This window comes from Crinia signifera, chromosome 12 (genome assembly GCF_055691185.1).
Source record: "Crinia signifera chromosome 12, ASM5569118v1, whole genome shotgun sequence".
NCBI classification, from domain to species: Eukaryota; Metazoa; Chordata; class Amphibia; order Anura; family Myobatrachidae; genus Crinia; species Crinia signifera.
This window is the reverse complement of record NC_139228.1, coordinates 40608348-40621851: the sequence shown is the minus strand read 5'-3', so window position 1 is coordinate 40621851 and position 13504 is coordinate 40608348. Positions and strand designations below refer to the sequence as shown.

The 13504-nt window shown below is 46.0% G+C and overlaps 1 protein-coding gene across 1 annotated transcript in view; it reads left to right on the top strand.

The window, feature by feature from the left end:
- Nucleotides 1-400: 400 nt before the first annotated feature.
- SYT16 (synaptotagmin 16) overlaps nt 401-13504 on the top strand; it is a 118188-nt gene continuing 105084 nt past the window's right edge. Inside the window, exon 1 of the mRNA XM_083166440.1 lies at nt 401-724. Within this exon, the coding sequence (XP_083022566.1) occupies nt 712-724 (13 nt within the window). The 5' untranslated portion in view covers nt 401-711. The remainder of the gene's footprint in view (nt 725-13504) is intronic.

The window sequence follows — 13504 nt, the reverse complement described above, 5'->3', positions numbered from 1 at the left end:
TCAGTGGCAGGGCATACTGGGAGGGCCAGGAGTTTGACACCACTGAATTACAGCCTTTCTGTATGATTCGGGGCCATGGTATAAAACCGGAATGGTCTGGACCATACAGGAAGGCTGTCATCTCTATTCTCGTCTCCCCGGTGACTTCAGTCGCCTACAACCCCCTCAAACAGGAAAAGTCAGGGAAGTGCTCTACGTTCTCCATAGTGGATAAGATTGCTGCAGGAATCTGGTCTGACATATCATTGGTTTGTTTCTTAGTAAATTAGTTTCACCTGAGGAATCTGGTACCTAATATTAATTTCCAACCAAGGCTTTACAGTCAGTGGGTAGAATAAGCTGTAGAAGTGGGATAGGTTGTGACAGTCGCTCTGATAACAATACGAAATGATGAGCAGTCAGCATTTGTCTTTAATTGCCAGAAGTACACGGATCCACTCTCGCCTTACTATCTCCCCTGTGACTTCCCAGCTGCTGCAGTGCATTGCTCTGCTCCCAGACTGATGGCTCACATTATACACCTCACGTGAGGCAGCGAGAGTGCTGCAGCTGATGTGGATGTGATGAGGAGCGTAGTTTGGGGTCATACAATCAGACAAGCTGCATCATCCCAGGCATTGCTGTGCCTCCTCCTGATCACAGGCTGTCTGTCTCTGTAATATGAATGCTTCTCACTGCAAGCTGCACGGCTAGCCGGGTCCTGCCAGCACCATGGCCACAGACAGTAAGTACTCTGTGATGGGTGGTAGCCAGGGGGAAGATGGTGCAGTCATTTTGTTTACATTTCAGCAGTACCAGCCCCTTCTGGCAGATCTGCAATGATGTGCTATGCAGAGAAGGCTAGTATGGGAGGGAGGAATGCACTACAGTATGTGCGATTATATATGTGCTGTGATGCAGATGTAATGTGCATCCTTGTGCACAGGAACGGTGAAGCATGTATGATTCTATCTCCAGAAGGGTTATTGACTGGTCACTTATTGATTACACGTTAGACATTGTGTTGTCTCTCATTGGAGGTTATTCTGATCGTAGCGGCCAAACGTGCGTACGTTCGCTATTAACGTACGCTAGCCGCACGCGGCCGTTGGGGTTAAGTCCACCCACAACTCAGCCGCATACGTACGGGCATAAACAACGTAGAAGGGGAGTGGCGTACAAATGAGCGTACGCCAACGTACACGGACGGGCGAGCCCTTACACTCCGACAACTGGCGTACAATTGAGCGTACACCTCCGTTTACGGACGTCTCTCGGCCGTCTTCCCACCGACTTCTTGCGGCTATCTGAGCGTACGCCAGCTTGCACGGACGGGTCCCTATTGTTTTCAATAGAAAAGTCAGCTTATGTCACCGCTCGTGAGAGTGAGCGTACGTCCGTGTACGCTGACATACCCTTCATATATATGGAACTGCAAATCTTGCCTTTCAACTATAATTATGAAAATTAATTAATTGATTGAATTAATTAATGTGCAAAATAGTGGGCATGGGCTTAAAACATTGCTGAAACATCCTTTGTAGGTGTTAGATGTGGTTTATGTTATTGTATCATAAATACAAAACCTATGTTTGTATTAGAGTGAACACGTTGACACATGTCGACTTGTGTAGATTGAGTGTGCTACTGTGTAAAGTCTATGAAAGCACGTAGTGAATGTGTCGAACTGTTTAACAAATACCTACCTTAGCATATATAAGCAGGTCTTACAAAGATTCTTACCTTACATTAAACAAACCTTTAAATGTAGAGAAGTATAGAAAGATAACCTTCCAATGTGTTAGAGTGCTGTGTGTGGCTTGCAGGTAGTGAATTCATGGTTTTGACTTAATAGACTGCAGCATTGCTTATTACATTCAGGTGTATGTGTTTGAGTAGTAATCCGCGTAAATTAGCTAACCCAGGCGCACGCTGGCATGCGGTATCTGTAGGGGTGGTTTGAGATGTCGGTTGGCGGCCGCCTGTTTTGTGTCCGAAATGAACGGTGCTTAAGTCGATCGTGCGGTAGTAGCACCGCTCATTTTTGGTGCACACCCCCGTGTACGCCCATATTTACGCCCATTCTCCCTCATTATTTCGGCCGCTCCCCTCAACACGCCCCTATGCCGCCCCCAATACCCGTACACTCGCGTACAGGTTTTTTCGCACGTAGAGACCCGTCCGTAAGCGTTGGTGAGTGGTCGCGCCTGCGCATTAGCGAATGTACGCATGCGCAGATCATAAAAAATCCCGGGACGTGCGCGTACGGCCCGGCCGCTCCAACCAGAATAAGGCCCATTGTAACAAACTTATTGCTTGATGCATGAAGGCTCCATTGGTTGGCACTGTATATAATGCAGGGAAATGTGATGATTAAAGTTACATGGATGTTTCTAGTTATATAATTATCTTGATGCTCTTACTACTGCCATCATTGCAATCTGAACTCACTGGATGCCTGAGAACAACACTGTTAGTAATAGCTTGATGTAATGGCATATGGGCCGCTGCTTTACATTGCTTGTTAAGTATTATTACACTATACTGTGTGCAAAAGTATTATTGGTGATGCTGCCAGATATTTAATATTGCTTCTTGGAAATTGTTTCATTTCAAATTCAAATTTGGGTAAATGAGAAAGTGTCTTTCCATCTACTGCTGCACTAGAGGCCAGTATACATCCTGTCTGGGGTGCCTCATGACGGAGCGACTGTCGGGAATCCGATGGCTATTCTCCCTCGTGGGGGGTCCATGTCCCCCATAGAGGGAGAATAGAACCTGTGGTCGTCGCGCTTGTCCCTCTGTCGGAATACCAGCAGTCGTGTTTCAGATGTTGGTATACTGGCCATCGGAATCTTGAATGTCGGCCAGCTTACCACACCTTCCTGTCTGTAACGCCAATTTCCCATATGCAAGGAGAGTCGGCAATTAACACATGAAAATATATATATATATATATATATAAAAAATAAATGCTGGCAGGGAGATGGTGAGTTGTTCTCTGTATCATACTTGCCTACATTTGAAAACTAGTTTCAGGGAGATTATAGTTGGTAGTAGAATTTTGCACAGCGCCCCATTGAGGGTGTGTGTCATGCTCTACCCAAAGGGCGTGTCTAGTTCCATATATGGAGAGATTGTGAAAAACGATTGTGAACGTGGCACCTAGAAGCGTGGGTGTGCACTGCTACATCTGAGAGGAATCTTTCACAATGACTTATATCCAAATGTAAATGAGCCCCAAAGCAGTTAGTAAGAGCTACTACACTTGGTAAAAAAAAGTCACTGATACATGTCAGGGATTGCTTATCTATTGTGTTTTACACGTGGTTCCATATAAATGGCCACAATACATGCATGTAGCCATAGGGATCATTGCTGGGAATGCCCAGCAATGAATCATCAGAACCATTGTCCAATGCTGGAAAATGGTGCTGATGATTCAATGTAAATGTACTGTATGTATCTCTTATTCATTTTTACCTAAAAAATTGTAACAGCTACATAATGTGAGCTAGGTTAAATGAGGGAGATTGCTAGACTAAACAGGGAGAGAGGGAGATTGCTGCTATTTTAGGGAGTTTCCTGCAGAATGCAGGAGGGTAGGCAGCTATGCTCTGTATGGAAAATATATATTGGATATTCAGGTAATGACATGGCTTCACCTAGTTCAGGGTTCTATATAAACCATGTTTGCACTCCATATAAACACAGAAGTACCTTACCGTAACATTTATTTAGCACAATTTATTTTCCACTAATATTATACTTTCTAGCACTTTAGTTTTGTAACACTTTTTAACCCCTAGCTTCTGCTTCCTTCGTATTAACACACTAGCACCTCATGTAAATAGGGTGTGCAGTCTAAGATGCACCTCCCCATAAACACAGATGTACCCAATTACAATGTGTGAATATCTTGCCCAACCTGCAACACCAACTGATCTATGATGCACAATAAACCTATTGACTGGGTGCCTTTAAAGGTGGACATGACCTCTGAAATCATTGCAACAAATCAGATATAAGATTTAAGCTATCTAGCGGTTTTCAAACTGTGGGTCCCGACCTTCTCAGCATGGGGTCCCAACTCCATGTTGCTGACCATCAGGCTGATGACTTTTCTCATCCCAGTCAGTGATTCAAGGAGTCTGAAAAATCTGTTGAATTGTCTTTCAGTTTAGACTCCTCCCATCATTTTGTGCCACCTCAATGCTGCCATGTATGTGCTGTCTGCTGACTACACAGGTGTGGATCAGTTGGTCACCAGCAAGTTGTTAGACAGTCATTAGGTCGACATGCAGGAAGGTCGACGGGGTCATAAGGTCGACATGGGGTTTTTCACTGTTTTTTTTTTTATCCGAATGTTGACACAGTCGACATGGACACAGGTTGGACAAGTGCACCGCTACGCTCGGCACACTATTGTATTCTCCCACCATGCCCTAGTGGATGGTAGGGCATGAAATACCGCCTGTTGGCACATGTCGGCTCAAATAACTGTGAAAAACCCCATGTCAACCTTTTGACTGTTGACCTATTGACCCTGTCGACCTAGACACATGTCGACCTTCCTGCATGTCGACCTAGACACATGTCGACCAAATGATGTTGACCAAATGACTGTCTAACAACTTGCTGGTGACCCAATGACCGTATCCCGACTACACATGTGATGTGATGACCTTCTGCAGTAACTTGCTGGGGTCCTGTCATTTTTTGTATCGTCTGATGGGGTACCAGAGCAAAATAGTTTTAGGACCCCTGATCTAGACCAGTGGTTCCCAACACCAATCCAGCAGTAACACGAATACAGTAGATCTTGTTTTGTAGATGTCTTTTTTAAAATGCCCGAGTGAGTTATCTATTTGGTCAGTAATTATCCCATCTGCTCCACAGACAGAAATGCTCAAAACATGACCTGTTGGGGATACTTGAGGGCTGGGGTTGGCAACCACTTATCTAAGCTATAGTTCATTGATTATATTCATTTATTATTATTATTATTATTATCATTATTGGCTGAGAGGGTCCCAATAATCCCGCATTTAGCAGGGTCATGCACCAGCCCCCACACCGCTTCCCTCTGCCGGTCAAATACCTGCATTTGCACCCCAAATGGGGCGGGGCTCAATGAAGCAAGCCCCGTCCCCCGTAAAAGCTGCAGAGAGTCTCCTCTCCGGGCTTCACCAGAGAGAAGACACCTAAAGTTAGCAGGTATGACTTGAGTAGGTCTGGGGCTGCCACTAATCTGCAACTGAGACCGTCTGGAAGTGGTCATCGCTGACATCACAGACTCTCAAACACACCCGTGAATGCCGTTTCAAGCCTAGCTTGTCATAAGGACACTGAATCATATATATTTATTACACATTCCGACACTCACAGGATGCAGAGAGATATATTGCAGGGTGCCCTCCAAAGGTGCACCCGCAGGATGCCAATGTCCTAAGATACTTGCGGGGTGAGGCGGCACTCCAGTCTGTGACGAAACGCGTAGGGGCGTGGCCTAACTGACGCAACCAAGAACGAGGAGCTGTGTGACGGACTGACCCAAGCACCGGTGAACATAGACGCGCTGAGAGCCGAGCGGGGCTTCCCATGGTGTCCGTGAGTGTTTGTCAGTTTTTGTATTGATAGAATATATCTTATCGGTGTCTGATTATGTCTCCGAAACACTGCCATCTGTTGACAGCGAGTGAAACTACACCTCTTTCTCTCTCACAGAGGCATTCACAAGGTAGCAGGCTAGCTTTCTAAGTATTTGCTTCGAGCGGGCTTACTAGTGTGTACATACTGTATGATCAAAAAAGTAAACCTAAATTATTACAATTGTGATGTATATTAATACATTATATTTTTTTAACCATAGCCTTTTTATTTTTAGTGTGTGTGTGTGTGTAAATTTCAATAAATGAAGCTGAACAACAAATTAGAATTTTTTACAGTAATTTGCCTGTTTGCCCGCGGTTGCTGGATGTAGGACACTGCACTCTGGGATGTGTTACATGACTGATGAACTGTGTACATGATGGGTTTGTGATGTGAGGAGAGGTTATGCAATGAAATAAATGAGTTTGAGCAGTATGTCCTAGTTACAAAAACAAACCTTTGCAGCTGCTTTTTTCTGCATCATCCTACATCATATTGTCTGCATGTACCACTCATTTGTGTCATGTGAGCAGATCTTTATTTTTTCTGAGCATGTTGAGTAACCAGGGCTTAAAGTGGTCCCAGAGAGGTGGTGGAATTAATTTACCCTTCCAGCCATTAAGGGGCTAATTTATCAAGGTTCGCATTTTTCATGCGATCTGGTCGGAATATTATCGCCCAGGATCACATTGTAAAATGCAAATCTCTCTGCAGGATGTATCATGCAGCACTCGCAGGAAGATGGTGGTAGCCCAGGGATGCGAAGCATGGGGCAATGCAGGGGGGTCGCAGCAGGGATCAGAGATTCCTGCTGTGGTCCCCTATGGTACATTCTAGTTGTACTTAATATTTGTGGCTAACCCCCGAAAACGGGTCTTAGCCACAAACATGGGGATTTACCTTCAAATATTGAATGATAAATGCCCCAATAGGTGAGCCCTGGCCAGTGCTAGGGTTTCTGGCAACCCCTGCAAACTATAAATTTGGGCTCTACATCGATTACTGTATAAAGGGAACGTGGTCTTACAAGAAGGGGTGTGGTCACACAATAGTGCCCCCAATTTAAATGACACAATAGCACATTCATATTCACATTACACTGCATGTAGTACCCCTGAATCATATTACACCACATAATAGTCTCCTTATTCAAGTTATGACACATAGGGGGAAATTTACTAACATGTGTATTCTACTTCTTATGTGATGTTGCTATGGGCAACCAATCAGAATCGACTTATTTATTTAGCACCCTCTAGAACAGGGGTGTCAAACTCAAATTCATCGGGGGCCACATCAGCAGTTTGGTCACCCTCAAAGGGCCGGTTGTATCTGTAGGACTATGTGTCCACTCTTTATTATCATAAATTATTGTCACTGCATTCAATTATTACAGTTTTTTGTAATAATGTAAGTAAGAACTAGCAGGGAGATTGGCTGGGGGCCTGGGACAGGGCACAGTGACGTGACGTCAGATCGCCCAGCAGGTGACCTGGGCCTCTGGGATCGCAGGACTCTCGCTAGAGTTCTGGACTAGTGGTGACAGTGGGATAGTGGGGCGTGTCATGCTCCACTTAAAGGGCGTATCTAGTTCATATATGAAGAGATTGCGAAAAGAGGTTGTGAACAGTGGCGTAACTATAGCTCCGCAGCCCCCGTGGTGGTGGGGGGGCGCAGAGAAATTGTGGGTGCCTCTGGGGGGCTGCGGGGCTATAGTTACCCGCGGTCTGCGTCTCGCCCGGCTTTCTGCCGGGACCTGCCTGACCGTCACGGCCCCGGCCGGCTCCTGCTGCTACAATGAAAACTGACTCTTAGAAAATGGCTGCCCCCATACTGCAGACAGAAAACTGTCTGCTTGTTTTGACCTAATGACTCGGTCGACCTATCACCATGTCGACTTTCAGACATGTGCTGTCAACCTTAGCCATATCCCGAACTGAAGAAATTGGTGATTTTGTAGTCACAATTATTATTAGCAAGATATTTTCAGAAGTTAAAGTGGGGTGGAAATGGGTGGAACGTTTTCCCCCCCCCCCCCTCTTATTGCAGGGGGAACTAGTTCCACCTCTACCACAGTCATGCACAGTATTTTCAACAAAAAAGACTGTCCCAGCAACTTCCATTTCTGCCACGGCATATGTGATGTTAAGCTACTGTTGTGGGCATTATGTGTAAGGGGTACTACTACTGTGGGCATTTTGTATAAGAAGCACTACTGTGTGGCATACATGTACAAAGAGTACTACTGTATAGCATAACATGGATAAGAGGAACTACTGAGTGATGTAATGTGAATAAGGAGTACTATTTTGGGGGAACTTTACTAACTAAATTTACTAAGATGGGAATAAGACTTCACGTGATATTGCTATGGGCAACCAATCAGATCCTGTCTACTATCTTCTAGAGCACGGGTGTCAAACACAAGGCCCGCGGGCCAAATACGGCCCACCAGACCTCGTCATGTGGCCCGCGCAGCCGCCGCCACCCACCCCCGCCTGGCGCCGATTACATTACTGCGGGAAGCCATCACAGTGTGAGTGTCACATCACATTCAGTGACACTCACATGACGACTCGAGACTGAGAGACATACCTAACAACGTGAGGAAGCCGGGTGACACAGTCACTCCGCCGAGGCGCTCGCTGGGAGGAGGGAGGCAGGACAGTGGACACAGACTTGTTAGTGTCACTGTGTGACATGCCCGGCTCCTCCTGCGGGCAGCGACTACGGCGCTGCCATGTGTGACACACGCCCGCCTGACAGCAGTGCCAGTGACACCGTGACGTGCATGCTGCTCTGCCTGTCGGACTTGGACGCCGGCCCGGCGGTGAGCTGCCTCCTGCCTGTGGTGCCGCGCTGCGCAGCAGTGGCATCAGTTGGTTCAGTATATTTACTGTAAGTTCGGCAGTGGGGTAGGCACAGTTGTGTTATCTCTTGGGATTCAGTATTAAATGCCGGCGGTCAGGCAGGTCCCGGCAGAGAGCCGGGCGAGACGCAGACCGCTGGTGCAGGTACGGGTAAGAAGTTTTTTAGTGTCCATGTCAACTATGTCTAAAGTCAGGATAAAGAAGAGCAAAAAACCCGGTACTTGTGTATTATCACAGCGCCCACGATTTCCATCGTAGGGCATTGTACAATCAAAAATCGGTTGTAATGCGTTGCGACCTGGTTTTAAATTGTACAGGCACCCTGATGCCAGATTCCTATTCTAAATGCACCCCCAGACCCGATTTTTAATTGTACAGGCACCCTGATGGGTGATTACTATGTTAAATGCCCCCCCATTGTTAACTCCACCCCACTATCAACGCCAACCCAAAGCATGGCGAGCGCAGCGATACGCATCCTCCGACCTTTTCATACCCCCACTATCCACGTCGGCGTGGATTTTATCTTATATAGTGTGGCGAGCCACCAAGCCCGAAGCGTGGCGAACGGACGCGGATTACTTCACATGTATTCCGCGTCCCCTCGCGGGGCTCGCCACAATATATAGAATCAACTCCACGCCAACGTGGATAGTGGGGGCTTGCTGCGCTCGTCACACTTCGAGTTGGCGTTGATAGTGGGGTGGCGTTAACAATGGGGGGGGGGGGCATTTAACATAGTAATCACCCATCAGGGTGCCTGTACAATAAAAAATCGGGTCTGGGGGTGCATTTAACATAGGAATCAGGCATCAGGGTGCCTGTGCAATGTAAAATCGGGTATAATCGCGTCGCATCGCATGCCATTATAATGGCATGCGATGCGTAGTGGTCTTAAAATTGTACAGATGGCCCTGGAAACCCTAAAATCTGGTTCCATCGCATGCCATCGCATACCTTAATTAGTGGTATGCCATGCAATGCGATGCCATGCGATGGGCGCCGTGATAATACACAAGTACCGAAAACCCCAATGTCGATCTTTTGACTGTCGACCGATGCATGGTCTGTCCAAAAAAAACAGCGTGGGGCTGCCTATTGAGCATAACCAGCCCCGGGCTATTGGACCGGTCCTGGTTCCTAAAATATGAGAGACAAAAAGAGTAAGGGTCCCCCGTATTTTGTAACCAGCACTATGCTCTGTCATGCCGCAGCCAGGGGACATGTTTATGCAATATCCCCTGTCCAAAACAGCCTGGCTAGTCAGCCCTGGATGGGGTAACTGGGGCAGCGTGTCCCCCTCCTGTCCCCCCGCAATGGTTGGAACCTTCCCATATACCGGTGCCCCCCTCCCCCCACATCTTCCCCGCGGCTAAAGATGCAAATTGTGTCATTTAGCTCCACCCCCTTCTCGGGCATGTGTTTGCTCTGTGCATTCTCCAGAGCCAAACACACACATTGGCCCTTATTCTGGTCCATACGCAGCTAGTCTGCTTTCGCACGGGGACCGATGTTTCTTTAGTGCGCGTGCGCATGTGCATATGCAGGGTGAATGTAGCCACGGTGAACATTCTGTTCGCTGGGTGCAGGTACCCAACTTAGCCGGCAGAGAGAGGCGTGGGTCACCGGCCAGCCTCATTACCATATGGGAACGCCAAGCATTTCATGGGTGTTCCCATGAGAACATTGGGCATGAAGCTGGTGCGGGGTAGTGGGCAGCTGACATCCGGTAATGTCAGCTGCCCGCCCTCCGCACTCGCATATATAAGTGAGTGAAGGTCACTTTTATATGTGTGCACCTTCCACATTTTTCGATGGTCGGCGACCATTGAAAGATGTGGGTGTTCCCAGCAGCATGCAAATAAATGTTTATGTTAAACATCCATTCTCAGCCTGTGTGTGGGGACACACTCTTTGAAATGTCGACCATGTGTTTTTACTGTTGTTCTTACTCAAACCCTAATGTAAATGAATGTTGCCATGGTAACTACATCTCTTCATTATGATCAATGTAGGCCACACATTGGGAGAGAAAAACCACCAACCAATCTGCTCCTGTCATTTTTCAAACACAGCCGATGACATGGCAGTTAGGAGCTTAGTGTTTCTTCACTCTCCATTTTATCACTTTTCAAGCTTAGTACATCTGGCCCATTAAGTAGAGCCTTATTAGGATTTTGTAGAATTTTGGGGCCACCATGCAGCAGCAGGTGCCTTTACACTACTTGATGTCACAGCATACTTTGTAGAAATGTTATGCCCCCCTGCCATAAAAAAAGTTTCTGCCTCCCCCAACATTAATTGTAAAATGTTTTTTTTTTTATTAACTGCATGCTCATTGCCAGGTTTTTTTGCTCATGGACAGGGGTTACAAAGTAGAAAAGCTCTGTCACAATTTGTCATTCTACATTGTGTGTTTTATTTATAGGATATGTAATTACTTTTATGCCTCTTACTCTCTAATGGGCCCTACACACATAGCGATGTGTGTAGGGCTTCCTAGCAATGTAACGTCGGCCTCTGCTCACATCGCTGACAGCCCACACACACAGCACAAGCTGTCAGTGCTGTGCGCTGAGCTAGCGGATAGCGCCAGTGTTCTCCGGGGGAGAACACTGGTGACCAACGAGATTGATGGGCACTGACCATCAATCTCGGCCAGCGACAGCGAGGCGCAGAGCCGCGCATTGCTGTCGCTATAGCCCCCCCCCCCCCCACACACACACACACACACACACACTGATGTAGGGGCATTTTCTAAGCGACTTCGCCAAACTAAGCAAAGTCGCTTAGAAAATGCATTAACATCGTCATATTACTCATGGCCCAGGGATTGCTGATACTTACAATATAATGCTTTCAGAAGGAAGCCACAGAGACTGCTGATTTGATGGGCAGCCAGGAACACTAATGAGCCTATTGTGTTTCCTACAGGGATGCTAAGGATTATTGACTAATGCACATCGAGTCACTCAAGCAAGGCCTGTTCAGTTTCACACATTCTGAATGTCAAATTATATCACACAAAGATCCAAAAGGATACTGAGACCAGGGGAGCCGTGAGGGGTAAGGTAGTGTGACTACAAAGCACAGAGGTCGTCTCTCTTCCTAATGGGTATCCAGGGCAGCCATCAGAGGGGGACTCTCACTGCACTGTGGGCCTAATTCCGAATTGACCACTCATTAGAGAGTTCAAAAATGAAGCGATAATTGGGACAACTGTGCATGGATGGCGTATGCGCGTAGCAAATTACAGACAGAACATGTATTGATCGTTAACGTAATCCTCTCGCAGTTTGACTGACAGTAAGCCAGCATTTGTGGGGTGGAAACTAGCTGTATTCTGGGTGTGTTTGTAAAATTGCAGGTGTGCACAGGCATTTTGAGTATGGTCTGCGACATCAGCGTTGACCACTTCCACCCTATTTAAGTCACAGATTAATGGAAGCCTCAGTCTAAAATCCCCCATATATCAGAACGTCCTGCAAACGACCTGATCGAATGCAGGTTGTAAGTAGGGATGTGCACCGGCCACTTTTCGCGTATTGGGGTTTGGGTTCTGATTACCTTCAGGTTTTGGGTTCTAATGGGTTTTGACAAAACACCCCCTAAATGTTTTGTGTTTGGATTTTTTGGGTTTTTTTAATTTTTTTTGCTTCTACGCTATATTAACCTCAATAACATTCATTTTCACTCATTTCCAGTCTATTCTGAACACCTCACAATATTGTTTTTAGGAACTGAAAGGAAATAGACGCTCATGATATCCTTTACAACTAATTGGACCGTACGGGCCAATACCCCTGAGATAGGGATGTGAGCCTTTACAGGTTCGCTCTTTTTCTCTTTCATATTGGGCTCCATCCCCTAGAATCACTCAGACTGCTAACGTCTTCCCTTTTCTGCGTAATTCATTATAATATGCACTTATCTAAATTCATAATTGATTACCTGTTTGCATTATGTTATAAGGCTGTGTGGTGTCCACTGTACACCAGTGATTCTTATATTTCTGCAGCTATATACTTAATAATTTGCACTAGTTAATATTGTTGACCTGGAATGCTGTACATGTTTATGTTAGTTACATGTTGTTTACTGCTTAGAATGCATGAGAGGGACCCAATTAAGGTCACTCCCCAAATGTTTTTTGCTTTGTTGCGAACTTTTTTAGGCGACAAACACTCTGACCCTTGTTTCCTTTTTATTTCTTTTTACCCTTCCCCATCCCTATTTCCATTCCTTACTTTGAGTCCGCCGGTACATATACCACCTCACTAACTATATCTCTTCCCTTCAACTTCCCAAATGGTTACATTTTTTTCATTAAATGTACACGGTCTGAATTCCCCAAATAAGAGACGTCAGGCCCTAGAAACCTTCCATAAAGAAAAAGCCACAGTAGTGGGCTTACAGGAGACACATTTTATTGCACGGGCCCCCCCTTTCTTTCATAATCCCCGCTACCCTGTAGGCTACTTTGCAAATGGCCCCTTCAAAAAGCAAGGCGTGGCTATTCTCTTCCACAATTCGGTACAGTTTGACCTGATTTCGCAAACATCTGATAAAGATGGACGCTACATAATCTTGGTGGGGAAACTAGAAGACAAATTAATTACAATAGTATCACTATATGCCCCGAATACAAATCAGATTTCCTTCTTAAGTAAATTATTTGCCATTATCCAAAAGGTCCAGAAAGGCCATGTGATACTTATGGGGGATTTCAATATAGTCCCGGATGAGAAGCTAGATAAGGCCCCACAACCCTCAGTCAATCCCAGAACGTCTCGCACACTAAGACCCCTCAACCGCTTGTTGATAGAATACGATTTATATGATGTATGGTGGCCAAAATTCCCATTGGGAAAAGACTATACATTTTTCTCCCATGTTCATAATTCTTACTCCCGCATAGATTTAATCCTGTTAGATAAGTGGTTACTACAATATACCACCAAATCGACCATAGTCACGGTAGTCTGGACAGACCATGCGGCTGT